At 41.9% G+C, this 14691-nt stretch overlaps 1 protein-coding gene across 1 annotated transcript; it reads right to left on the reverse strand.

Moving 5' to 3' along the window:
• Positions 1-289: 289 nt before the first annotated feature.
• LOC117549135 (zinc metalloproteinase-disintegrin-like brevilysin H2a) lies at positions 290-13053 on the reverse strand (the record flags this gene model as incomplete). Its single annotated transcript, XM_034220762.1, is given in 9 exon segments — positions 290-1826; positions 3073-3169; positions 3273-3327; positions 3408-3513; positions 6054-6144; positions 7388-7468; positions 9157-9313; positions 9640-9745; positions 13039-13053. Coding segments are annotated over 9 exon segments (734 nt in total), but the record flags the coding sequence as incomplete, so codon positions are not given.
• Between the last annotated feature and the right edge of the window lie 1638 nt (positions 13054-14691).

Raw genomic sequence — 14691 nt, forward strand, 5'->3', positions numbered from 1 at the left:
CAAAATGTATATTACAATAAAATGTTGCGCATTAATTAAATATGGAATCTAACTTTTTCCATCTCATTTTTTACAAAGGTGATTTTAAATAAACAAACTAGTGATTCACACATTCTCTGATAAGCCACAGTCACAAGAATAATAATTATATATACAAACTAAGGCTATGATTAAAACCTACTGTAGTGGAATGTACAGTGTGGCTGGTCATTTAGGCATCATTATGCAATATATTTGATATATACATGTTTTATATTCAAAATGCTTTCAAAATCATGAGGAGCAAATGTGAAAAGAGAACATCAGACCATCCGTTTATTATGTTAGAGCTCCACCTGCTGGACATGACAATGAACACACCAGCCTGTCCTCCAAACAAAGACCAAATAGGTTCATTGTTCAACAGCTTATTACGACCTATAGTCACGTTTGAAAGTTTAGCAGTTTAAAACGTGACTATAGGTCGTAATCAGCTGTTGAACAATCACCCTATTTGATCGTTTTTTGGAGGACTTGTTGAGACAGATGTGTTGTTGCAGCTTTAGCATTTACTCTGTCTTATACACACACAACACTTTTGTACAAAATACAGTTTATTGCCATTATTAATTTACATTAAGCGTTTCAAAACATCATAGACAAAATATTCAGTCACAGGATTTCTACCATCCTCATCATCATCATCATCATCGCCTGCGTTAGTCTTTGTAACGAGGATAAGAAACAGCATTTAGTTTGTTACAGATATTGGACTATACAAGGACTGTCATTAGCAAACGTTGACGTTACTCTTTAGAAAAAGTCAGTCAGCCACTCAAAATCCCAAGATGAGGTAATCACTTTCACTCACTTAAAATAAATCCTCTTGGTGTCAAATACCACCATTTTTGTATTTGAAACCAAATTCAAACGTCAGGAGTGACTAATGCCAGAAGACTAGTATTAGTATTCAGGGGTTTTTCTAGATCAAATATAGCATGAGGGCAATACTGTGGCGCTGATCTTATAAGATATATCAATACGTATCAATTAGTCTATCCGCTTCTTTACATGTAATCACCACGCGCACAAACATCGCATCATGTCCGAAGCGAACGCACCATAATGCTCATGGTCACTATTTACAGAAATGTTATTAGTAATGCAAAACATCAATGCTCCCTTTTTAAGAAACATAACAAATATATATATATATATTCCGTAGACTTATATACAATTGAGACCAAATGCTGAAAAGGACATTATGTAATTGGAAAATAACCGTATCTTGTTGAGTTTGTCTTAATCCTGTTCTTTAAATCCATACAATCTGACGGAGATTCTGTATCTTATATAAAAAAGACATTTCTCTCATTTCTTTCCCTCGTTATTCAGAATTTTGAACAATTGAGATTCAACAAAGCAGGCTGATGTGTAGCATGTTTCAGTGTGAATGCAGCATTTCATTTGGGTTGTTAGTGGTTTTACACATCGCACCAGAAAAGCATGACCATTATTAAAAAGCAGTTTAAAAATACACTGTAAAAAATATTGCTGGAAACTGTTTGACAATAACATTCAGTGTTATCGTGAAAACAACAGATACAACGGTATGGCTCACGCTCAGGGCTGTTTGCACCCTGTGGTTTAACAACAAAGTGCAGTTCTTCCCTGTAATCTCAAATCATCAGCGCACGGCGTTCAGGAGACGAGTTCAAGTCCAGAATCTCCGTCACGCTGCAGAGGAAAAGGCACGACAAGTTGAATACAAAAACTCTTTGGGTTGAAGGTGAGTCTCTGCAGGACCTGGCACTTCAGACTTTAGGAGGAGGGACCGGCCTCAGAGCCTGCAGGAAAAACACAAACATTCATTCCTTAAAGAGGGCGGACATTCTCTATTATCACATGTCACTTGTTAGACGCTTTTATCCAGAGAGACTCACATACTCAACACTGTGGACGATCCCCACAGGAGCACTTTGGGGTGAAGAGTCTCAGAGACACAACGACATGCTGACTGCAGTGGGGTTTGAACCTGTGACCCCCTGATCCCAACACCAACGCACTAGGCCACTCTGCCACACACTATTATAAAGGTTTCCAAATTCTATATACTGTAGTGACTTTTATAAAAATGTTCATCATACTATGACTATTCTTAGAGAGAATATACTATAACTTTCTTGGAGATACTCATGTCTTTTTTTACCACGTACTATACAATCACCTTGTGTTGTTGTGTGCTTGTGTTGTTGTGTGTTTGTGTTGGGGTGTGTTTGTATTGTTTGTGTGTTTGTATTGTTTGTGTGTTTGTGTTGTTGTGTGTTTGTGTTGGGGTGTGTTTGTATTGTTTGTGTGTGTGTATTGTTTGTGTGTTTGTGTTGTTGTGTGTTTGTGTTGGGGTGCTGACCCCCCCCCCCTCTGTGTTCAGAGCGAGGAGGAGAAGGAGGAGCTGACACACAAACACACAACACAACACACAAACACAAACACACACAACACACACAAACAACACAACAACACAAACACACAAAACACAACACACAACAACAACACAAAACACACAACAACACAACAACACAAACACAACGCACACAACAACACAAACAACACAACAACACAAACACACAACAACAACACAACACACAAAAACACAAACACACAACAACACAAACACACAACAACACAAAACACACAACAAACACAACACCACAAAAAACACAAACACACAACAACACAAACACAACAACACAAACACACAACACAACACAAACACAAACAAACACAAACACAACAACACAAAACAATTTTAGATACTAACAATACTATTTTTCCGACACACAATATTTTTGACATACAGTTACTGTTTTTCCGAAACTCTATTTTGTAAATATTTTTGACATATTATACTCTGACTTTTATTTCGTCAGACTGGCTTCCCTTACTTTTCTTTCTTTTCTTATTTGCCATGACTTTTATAACAATACAATGTATTCCAGTTAGAAACCTGCCCAACCAAAAACAGCGTTATGTTATAGCAGTAATTATGTATTATGGTTTTTATATCATTCAGCAAAAGTATATATTCAGTACCTGGCGAGCAGCGCTGTAGTTCTGTCCCGGGGGTTTGGGTCTGTTTCCGGCTGGAGGGGGGGGGCGGTGGAGCTCCTTTGGGTTTGGGCCTCACAACCTAACATGTAAATATTGTTATTTATGTATTGAGTTGTTGTTTTAAGCTGCTGCAACACATCCAACATAAAACCATCTTCATGGTGGGGGTCTCCCAGCATTACCTGCACTATAGTCTGTTGACTGAGCATCACTGGCAGCTTCCTCTGCGTGTGTGAACTGTTAGAAACAACAGATTGTGAAGGTGACTTTCAGCATAAAGGCCTCACTACAATCTGAAATACGGTTTATTTACTCACGTTGGCAACACGGGACTTTGTCGTTTCTTACAGATGAATCCGATCACTCCAGCAATCACACCTAACACCACTAAGATCACCGTCAGAGCGATGGCCACCGTGGCTCCTGCAGAAAGGGAAAGCAGATTGAATTAGACAAGAGAAGATTCCTGTTTCCAAAGAGCTGCTTCTCTGTCTGTGACTTCAGATGAAAACAAGGAGCCCCTCCCCACGCCCCTCTGAGAGACATTTGGTTACAAAGAACTCAATGGAGCTCTAGAGGAGGTTCAGGTGATAAGGGGGGGGGGGGTTACCTTTGGTTGCTGATTGGCTAATGGTTACACAAGACAACACATCGCTATGACATCATAAAGTGGCCGAAATCTGATCAGCTCATTTTCAGACAGGTTTTTATAGAAATGGATCAAAAAGAGAGAGAATCTTTGTTCCTGAAACTTTCAGAGTCTCTTTCCACAGAGGGGACACATGGTGATGTAGAAGAGACATGAAGAAGAGGGGACACATGTTGATGTAGAAGAGACATGAAGAAGAAGAGGGGACAACATGTTGATGTAGAGAGACATGAAGAGAGGGGACACATGTTGATAAGAGACATGAAGAAGAGGGGACACATGTTGATGTAGAGGAGACATGAAGAAGAGGGGACACATGTTGATGTAGAAGAGACAAGGAGAAGAGGGGACACATGTTGATGTAGAAGAGACATGAAGAAGAGGGGACACATGTTGATGTAGAAGAGACATGAAGAAGAGGGGACACATGTTGATGTAGAAGAGCATGAAGAAGAGGGGACACATGTTGATGTAGAAGAGACATGAAGAAGAGGGGACACATGTTGATGTAGAAGAGACATGGAGAAGAGGGGACACATGTTGATGTAGAAGAGACATGAAGAAGAGGGGACACATGTTGATGTAGAAGAGACATGAAGAAGAGGGGACACATGTTGATGTAGAAGAGACATGAAGAAGAGGGGACACATGTTGATGTAGAGGAGACATGAAGAAGAGGGGACACATGTTGATGTAGAAGAGACATGAAGAAGAGGGGACACATGTTGATGTAGAAGAGACATGAAGAAGAGGGGACACATGTTGATGTAGAAGAGACATGAAGAAGAGGGGACACATGTTGATGTAGAAGAGACATGAAGAAGAGGGGACACATGTTGATGAAGAAGAGACATGAAGAAGAGGGGACACATGTTGATGTAGAAGAGACATGAAGAAGAGGGGACACATGTTGATGTAGAAGAGACATGAAGAAGGGGGACACATGTTGATGTAGAAGAGACATGAAGAAGAGGGGACACATGTTGATGTAGAAGAGACATGGAGAAGAGACATGAAGAGAGGGGACACATGTTGATGTAGAAGAGACATGAAGAAGAGGGGACACATGTTGATGTAGAAGAGACATGAAGAAGTGGGGACACATGTTGATGTAGAAGAGACATGAAGAAGAGGGGACACATGTTTGATGTAGAAGAGACATGAAGAAGAGGGGACACATGTTGATGTAGGGAGACATGAAGAAAGGGGACACATGTTGATGTAGAAGAGACATGGAGAAGAGGGGACACATGTTGATGTAGAGAGACATGAAGAAGAGGGGACACATGTTGATGTAGAAGAGACATGAAGAAGAGGGGACACATGTTGATGTAGAGGAGACATGAAGAAGAGGGGACACATGTTGATGTAGAAGAGACATGAAGAAGAGGGGACACTGTTGATGTAGAAGAGACATGAAGAAGAGGGGACACAGGTTGATGTAGAAGAGACATGAAGAAGAGGGGACACATGTTGATGTAGAAGAGACATGAAGAAGAGGGGACACATGTTGATGTAGAAGAGACATGAAGAAGAGGGGACACATTATTGATGTAGAAGAGACATTGAAGAAGAGGGGACACATGTTGATGTATAAGAGACATGAAGAAGAGGGACAACATGTTGATGTAGAATGAGGACATGAAGAAGAGGGGGACACATGTTGATGTAAGGAAGAGACATGAAGAAAGAGGGGGATCACATGTTGATGTAAGAAGAGACATGAAGATGAAGAGAGGGGACACCTGTGATGTCGAAGGAACAGCAAGAAGAAGGGACACCTGTGAATGTAGAAGAGACATGAAGTAAGAGGGGACATCAGTGTGTGTGATGTAGAAGAGACATGAAGAAGAGGGGACCACATTTGTGAGTAGGGAGACATGAAGAAGAGGGGACACATGTTGATGCAGAGAAGGACACATGAAGAAAAAAGAGAGGGACACATGTTGAATGTAGAAGAGACATGGAGAAGAGGGGAAGGACACATGTTGATGAAGAAGAGGACATGAAAGAAGAGGGGACAACATGTTTGATGTAGAAGAGACATGAAGAAGAGGGGACACATGCTGATGTAGAAGAGGACATGAAGAAAGAAGAGGGGACACATGTTGATGTAGAAGAGACATGAAGAAGAGGGGACACATGTTGATGTAGAAGAGACATGAAGAAGAGGGGACACATGCTGATGTAGAAGAGACATGAAGAAGAGGGGACACATGTTGATGAAGAAGAGACATGAAGAAGAGGGGATACATGTTGATGAAGAAGAGACAAATTCAACACTGGTCATGTAGAAGTCCCGCAGTAGCCTCACCTGTAGAGAGACCCTCGGAGGCCTCTTCGGAGGAGCAGCCAGGAGGCATCCAGCCGGCCTCACACTGACACTCACTCCTGTGGTTACACACCTGAGGACACACAATGCACCCTGCTGGTATCACGAGTTGTTCAATGAGCTTCAAGTTCCCTGCTACGCTCCTCTCGTGCTCCCTTAAACCTTTCCTTAGGACATGTGATGAATGGTAAGGTGTCCTTGGGCGCTTTGAAAGGCGCCTCTAAATAGAATTATTATTAATGGCACTCTGAAGGAGCAGCCGTGTTTAACACATGTCACTCTTTATTACCGTTTCATTTACCCATAAGTCAAATCATTTAATATCGTTGAAGCTGCCACTTTCAGCCAATGACTAACATTTGTTCCATTTCCAAAAATAAAATGTAACAGGTTTTTGTGTTTGCCTTCAGCCTGATGTAGTTCACTTTCTTAGCATTAGTTTTCAGATAAACTCAGAAATCCACTCCAATGTGTAAATCTCATTTAATGTAATGCAGCACGGTCTCTTCCTGCTTACACTCTAAAGTAAATACAGATCATTTGGTGAGACAAAGCTAAATGAAATGTGTATGGTGTGTCTTTCTCCTTGTTGTTGTTTTGTATTTTATCACAGACAACAACTTGTTTATATTCTTATTTCACTGTCATCACACCTAATGATTGGATTTACCTTGTTTGGTATCTTCTTCTATTTATTGTTTATTATTATGATTTATTTCTTAGTGGTTTTCAGCACTTTAAAGATTTTATGCATTATTTTCTGTTCCATTAAAAGCAGCAACTTCCAGGTCTAAAGAGCGAAGCCTTAACCCTGCACTCCCTGAAACAGCCAGCAGGGGGCGACTGCTCTGTTTGAATAGAAGACCTATGAAGAAGCCTCTTTACATTTCACTTCATTTATAAACATTGTCCTGATTAGTTTTTGCTCTCAATCTCTAGTTTAAAGTTTTCTTTGATGCAGCATGATGTTCATTAAGTATATTATGGTCTTATTTAGAGTCAAATAGACGATAAAGTAGAGTATAATTTAGGGGCGGGGCTTATGTTTGATTTACGTTTTTGTCTTTTCTTGCAAATATAGAACTTTTTCACCGCTTGTGTTTCTACTGTTCGGTCGCCTGAACATGTATATTTCAGTAAAATGTTGTACTTGGCTCTTCTAGTTCCAATAAGCCAAGACGGTGACGACCAAAAACCCCAAATTGAGTCTACAAACAAACGTGTGAAGTCACGGTGAATGCCTCTACTTCCTGTACACAGTATGTGAACATAAACAACAACAACAAACACTCTGATCAGTGTTGGTGGTTACTCACAGCGTGTCCTTGGCATTTGGCTGAACAGTTTGTGTTTCTGTACGCCGTCTGAAGCTCCACGCACTCGTTCTGACTGCACACCTGGAGAGAAAGTGGTCATATATGACTTTGATTGTAGATTTGAATATTAAAACATGAGCATGAAGAGCTCAATCTTCAGGTTTTTAGAGAGATGGATCAGGACAGAGAGGGGGTCTTTGTTCCTGAGACTTTCAGAGTCTCAGAGGGGACACATGTTGATGTAGAAGAGACATGAAGAAGAGGGGACACATGTTGATGCAGAAGAGACATGAAGAAGAGGAGACACATGTTGATGTAGAAGAGACATGAAGAAGAGGGGACACATGTTGATGTAGAAGAGACATGAAGAAGAGGGGACACATGTTGATGTAGAAGAGGCATGGAGAAGAGGGGACATATGTTGATGTAGAAGAGACATGAAGAAGAGGGGACACATGTTGATGTAGAAGAGACATGAAGAAGAGGGGACACATGTTGATGTAGAAGAGACATGAAGAAGAGGGGACACATGTTGATGCAGAAGAGACATGAAGAAGAGGAGACACATGTTGATGTAGAAGAGACATGAGAAGAGGGGACACATGTTGATGTAGAAGAGACATGAAGAAGAGGGGACACATGTTGATGTAGAAGAGACATGAAGAAGAGGGGACACATGTTGATGTAGAAGAGACATGAAGAAGAGGGGACACATGTTGATGTAGAAGAGACATGAAGAAGAGGGGACATATGTTGATGTAGAAGAGACATGAAGAAGTGGACTTTGAGTAATAGGGGACCTTTAAGTCAAGTTGGAAGCAGAAACTATAGCTAACAGGTCTGAAAGCTGTCCAGTGATTCATGTAACGACTCCCTTTAATCACGTTTAGCAATAGTAAAACCCAGAGACTTAAATCTCTGTTAGAGTGCGGGTCGATCACCTTTTAACTTGATTAGTTATTTTTGAAGTGACTAATTATTACAGGCTTTACTGGCGCTGTATTCACTGTGTTCAGCATTTAGCAGCAACACACTAATGTGGGGGAAACTTCTGCAGCCATGGAGAGTCAGGACTCAGAGAGACACGAGGAGAGCTGGAGCTTTGATGGCACAAGACATGTCATGAGCCACGAGTTGAGATGCCACAATCAACTCTGAAGAACTCTGACCCAGACCCGTGTGTTTAGCTGGTTCAGAGAGAATCATCCACATGCTGCAGAACAAGAAAGAACCATAACACCTCTATCAGCTGATCCAACAGGCAGGAACAGGGAGACACTGAGAGCAGCAGCCAGGTTACGGTGCCTGCGCTCAGTGAGGTCAGAACTGATACACTGGGTCAAAGTTATGGGCCTTGGGAATTATTTCCCCAACAACTAATGTTAAAACAGTTTTTTACGATTTGCGGGAAAACTGCTCGCCAAATTAGAATTAGAAAAGTCAAAGCAAGACACTCCCGAGCTCTCCACTCTTTAGATGTCAAAGTCAACTTTATTGTCAATCTGTCAGTTTGTGTGAACACACAGAGAGAGAGATCGAAATACCGTTTCCCACAATCCGGAATACAAAAACAAAGATATATAAAAATATGTATAAAATATATATATATACTATCAACAGACACATTTATACATATGCACACATTAAGACAAACAAAATCACAACAATCAGTATATAAAACAATAACAGTCGCTTCAATGACTTTTAGAAATGTGCGTTAGTGCAACACAAAGCATAGCAGCGTAGAAAGAGTCTAAAGAGCATGTTACCTTTCCTTCCCCACATCTGGTCCCCGTGTCCACCTGGCCGTAGTCTTTGGTGAAATCTCCAAAAAATGCCGCCTTGCAGTTCCCGACTTTGACCATCCGGCCGTAGTTGGGGTTGCTGCTGCCGCCTTCACAGAACAGCTTCCCACAGAAGATATCTCTGAAGACAAAGAGGGGACAGAAACGGTTAGACAAACACTGAACGTCCTCCTCCAGCATGAGAGTCACATGATAACAACGGTATCCCAACTGTAGCTGTGTTCATGACAGGATGTGTGATGACCTAGAAGAGCATCAGGACTAATGTAACAGACAGAGAATCAGCACTTTGGAAACAGGGCTGAAACAGAGGGGAATCTGGGATGCTGCAATGATCTGTTTGGTGTTTCAGCCAATCAGAGACAGGCTCTCTGTATATCTGAGACCTGTGATATACTGATGAAGAACAGAATAATAGGGGAGCTTTAATGTTTCTGTGAGACTCACTCTCTCTGGCAGGGGATGAACTGGTCGTTGGCGGTCCTCTTGCAGAAGGACCAGTATAGTCCTCTGGTGTTGTACCTATAGCAGAACTCTTGGGCCTCGATAGCACCTGCAGACAAGAGAGGAGTTGGTGATTTATCTCATCGCCTATACTTATTTTGTACAGCTTTGCAGAACGTGAGGTGCCTGCGAGCTGAAAGGCCAAAGTTAGCTTCCATCAAAGAAAGTGGTAAGCATTTATATTTCTTGTAGAGAAGGTAGTGTGGAAACATCCATCCTATTTGTGTTGCTATGAGATAAAAGAACCCCCTATAGCATATATACCCCTCCATCCTTTTTCCTCAATGGGTCAAATATGTAATGTAGTAGTTCATACAAGGATCCTTGAGACAGGGTTATTGGGGGAATATTACAGAAGTGAGAATTTTATATTTCATTTTTGGCAGATTTTTTATATTTCCCCCCTTTTTCTTGTTCTCTTTCGCAAAAGATACACCATATGTTAGAGCCAGTATTTTTGTTTATAAATAGGGCCACCTAATCGTGACGTCTGTAGTCAAGTAAAGGCCCTGACACACCAAGCCGGTAGATGTCTGGCTGTCGATGAGCATCCTGTCGCCCTACTCAGATTGGTGTGTCCCGCACCGTCGTGTCTTTTCGGCCGCGCAGACAACTTCCGCCCCCGATTCGTCATGTTGAATCGGGAGGCTGTCGGCAAAAGGCTGTCAGCAAAATAAATCACTCTGATTGGCTGTTCAGCTTAGGGAATCAGTGCATGAGAAGCGAGGTACGCAAACAAACGATTAAGAAGGCACACACAGACCGCTATTATTTTTCATTTTCATCCATCTGCTTCCACAAGCAACAGTCCAAGGGCTGATACCGCCAGTACCGCACTAAACAGGTTTTCGATGGACGAGAGTGAAAATGGAACTCACGGTATTTGTTGTTTGCAGTGGCGACTGGTCATTAGGGGCAGGTGGGGCACAGCCCCACCTAGTGTCAGCAGAAAATATTAAAAATAATGATTACAAAAAAATGCAAAAAATAAATGAAAAAATATATTTTAAGATCATGTTTAATCATCTGATTCGTCTCATTGCTGTTTTAGTCTGTGTTCTTCTAATTAGTGTTTACAGTGTGTGCCTATAGAGCTGTTTAGAGCCATGTGGGACAAAACCCGATCATGCCCCTCCCTCTCACTGTCTAAGTCAATGGTGACTGTAAAAACTACACTGCGCATGCTCAGAGTATTTTCCTATTTATTGTGTGTGGCAAAACAATAATGACCATAGGGGCATAGAGCTGCCATCCCCACCATACGTCATCTCACATCATTCACAGCTGATTGGCTGTAAGTAACAATCTGGTGCCACTAAATGTTTTTAAAGCTCGGTTGGATGCTAGTCAATCGGAAGCTATTGGTACCTGTTTATGTGGATAATTCTGTCAATTATGCTGTATGATGTCCTTTTGTTGTTCTATTTATGTTTTTATGTTTCATGTGGAACTACTTGAGCAGGTCTCCACTGGTACTTGCTTACCATGCTGCGAATGGATCTGGCCCTTCCTACATCCAGGACATGGTTAAACCGTACACCCCAGCGCGTGCACTCCGCTCTGCATCAGCCAAACGGCTCGCTGCACCCTCGCTGCGAGGGGGACCCAAGTTCCCATCGGCAAAAACACGTGGGTTTGCTGTCCTGGCTCCAAAATGGTGGAATGAGCTCCCCATTGACATCAGGACAGCAGATAGCTTGCACATCTTCCGGCGCAAACTGAAAACTCATCTCTTTCGACTCCACTTCGAGCGTTAGAACTATTAACGAAGCACTTTTATACTAATAAAGGACTGGCTTACCTAAAGCCAGTTGAGTAGCACTTGAAATGTTTGGCTCTATGAAACCTGATGTACTTTATGATTCTGTTTTCTTCAAGGTTGTGTCTTCCTGGTCGAATGTACTTATTGTAAGTCGCTTTGGATAAAAGCGTCAGCTAAATGCAATGTAATGTAATGTAATGTAATGTCTCCCTTGAAAAATAGATCAATGATCTCAATGGGATTTATCTGTATAAATAAAGGTTTGAAATGAAATGAAGTACGTGTGCCGCGAAAAGTGTGGTGTGTGAAGAGGAGACGAGAGAGCTGCAGTGAGGCGTCCTAAAACCCGGAAGTAAGCTGCGCATGGCTTCCCTCGACAAAAGAGCAATAAGATTTCTCCATAGGATTTTAGAAAATAGCTCCAAATAAAATCTGTGGGAAACAAACCTGTTAGATAAATGCACGTTTTGTTCAGCCGGATAATATCCACATGTCTACCATACTTTTATAATTTTCTAATCATAAATCTATCGATTAGATTAGATTTATGATAGACTTTTGAAACTACAAGAAGATAAGGAGGACTTTTACAAAAAAGTAAGAGATTTTTGTCCAGAGGGATAGGCAAATGGATTTAATCTTCATGTCAAGGTAAGACCGCAATTTGATTGAAAATGGGATCTTACTAAGAGAGAACAATTCCATATTTAAATGATAAAATTACATTTTTTGGGTATCCTTCTGTTGAACTGTCTGTTTAAAATTAATTGAAGCATCAGACAAAAAAAGCTTTTGAAAATAATATTATATTTTGATTTAGGTCAGAATATAATAGTTTGTAAACCTGAAGAGTCAGAGCCTCAGCAGCCATGAACCTCACTGCAGAAGCTTATATATAGACATCTACGTTTTTTGTGCCCCACCACTTTTATACATATAAAAACGCCACTGGTTGTTTGTTTATACATCCATGTTTATATCACGCAGCCTGTTCTTCTTCTCTCGGTGTATCATGCAGTCTGTCTTCCGGTTGTTGCCTCTTTTGAATGACGAATACACACTACCGCCGCCTGCTGGCAAGGAGAGTTATTTGCCACTCACGCATGCGCAGTGTGTGTTCATCCATGTGTGTTCCAGTGCGACTATTGGCCAAGACGCAGGAAGAGACAGAGATGGGAAACCTGACGCCTTCAAGGCAAAAAATGTAACCGTTAAGTTACCTCTAAAGTTACAGAAGCCGAAAGAAAGAGAGAGAGAGAGAGAGAGAGCACCTAAGCTGTTTATTACTTTATTTGAGTTTCACCTCTTTTGTTTGATTTGTTTGGACTATTGGAAACGCCTGTTTTCTTTGTTGAATGTGTAAAAAGTGTATTATTTTATTTTGAGTCAACGCAAAACACAGTATCAAATTAAATCACAAATCTTAAATTAAACAAATCTTATGGAAGGAAACGCGTTAGAAATGTCTGTTTAACGTATGGCTTGGATAGAAAGCAAAGGAAGGAAGCGACGACACAATAGTTTAGATGTGTCTCTTTCCTGCAGGAGTCTTTCACACTTTAGGAAGAGGAATCACTCACTTGCTCCGTACAGTTCGGCACACTATTTAAAGGGGACCTATCATGCAAAATGCACTCTTGTACGTCTTGTATACATGAATATGTGTCCCCGGTGTTCCAGGGAACTCACCAAGTGTCAGAAAATACAACCCTCTCTATTTTCCTCTATACCCAAATCTCTTAAAAATGGGCTGCAACGGATCTGATACAGACTGATCCAGATTTGAACACTTCTGTGACGTCACAGCTACGGCTATTGGGCCAACTCCACCAATCAGGAGGAGACAGCCACGGACATTGCCGTTCGAAAGCGGCAGATCCTCCTTCGCACTCTCCAAAAACTTGGAGTTTCTGGCTCTGCACTTTCCCTCCTCACCTCATACCTGAAAGATCGTACCTACAGGGTGACTTGGAGAGGGTCTGAGTCCGACCCTTGTCAATTAACTACGGGGGTCCCTCAGGGCTCTGTTCTTGGTCCCCTCCTCTTCTCCTTGTACACAAACTCGCTCGGATCAGTCATTAGCCCGCATGGTTTTTTCTTACCACTGCTACGCTGACGACACCCAATTAATTCTGTCCTTTCCCCGCTCAGAGACCCAGGTCGTCGCACGCATCTCTGCTTGTCTAGCTGACATCTCTCAGTGGATGTCTGCTCATCACCTCAAGCTCAACCTTGACAAGACTGAGCTGCTCTTCCTCCCGGGAAAAGATTGTCCCCAGCTGACTCAGAAAGCGACTCAGGTTCTGGTCCAGGCTCTCGTCATCTCACGCCTAGACTACTGCAACTCCCTCCTGGCTGGTCTACCTGCATGTGCCATCCGACCTCTGCAGCTCATCCAGAATGCAGCGGCTCGTCTGGTTTTCAACCTTCCTAAATTCTCCCACACCACTCCGCTCCTCCGCTCCCTTCACTGGCTTCCGGTAACTGCTAGAATCCACTTCAAGACACTGGTACTTGCTTACCAGTGCTGCGAATGGATCTGGCCCTTCCTACATCCAGGACATGGTTAAACCGTACACCCCAGCGCGTGCACTACGCTCTGCATCAGCCAAACGACTCGTTGCAGCCCTCGCTGCGAGGGGGACCCAAGTTCCCATCAGGCGAAAAACACGTGGGTTTGCTATCCTGGCTCCAAGATGGTGGAATGAGCTCCCCATTGACATCAGGACGGCAGATAGCTTGCACATCCTTCCGGCGCAAACTGAAAACTCATCTCTTTCGACTCCACTTCGAGCGTTAGAACGATTAACGAAGCACTTTTATACCAATAAAGGACTGGATTAGCCTAAAGCCAGTTGAGTAGCACTTGAAATGTTTGGCTCTATGAAACCTGATATACTTATATGATTCTGTTTTCTTCAAGGTTGTGTCTTCCTGGTCGAATGTACTTATTGTAAGTCGCTTTGGACAAAAGCGTCAGCTAAATGCAATGTAATGTAATGTAATGTAATGAAAGCGCTGGAGAGGCTGTAGTACATATGCCAGGCCTGTAGATGGCGCTGTTCTCACAGAATCAGCCCGTGCAAAGACAGTGTTAAACTGAGCGAAATGAGGAATGGCTAAAATGCATGATCTGTTTGGTATTTTCAAAAATAAAAAGTATAAATATGCCTTATATAGGTATGGTCCTACACTATATTATTCAAATATAGCATGATAGGTCCACTTTAAGT

The sequence above is a fragment of the Gymnodraco acuticeps genome, unplaced genomic scaffold (assembly GCF_902827175.1).
Source record: "Gymnodraco acuticeps unplaced genomic scaffold, fGymAcu1.1, whole genome shotgun sequence".
Classification (NCBI taxonomy): Eukaryota; Metazoa; Chordata; class Actinopteri; order Perciformes; family Bathydraconidae; genus Gymnodraco; species Gymnodraco acuticeps.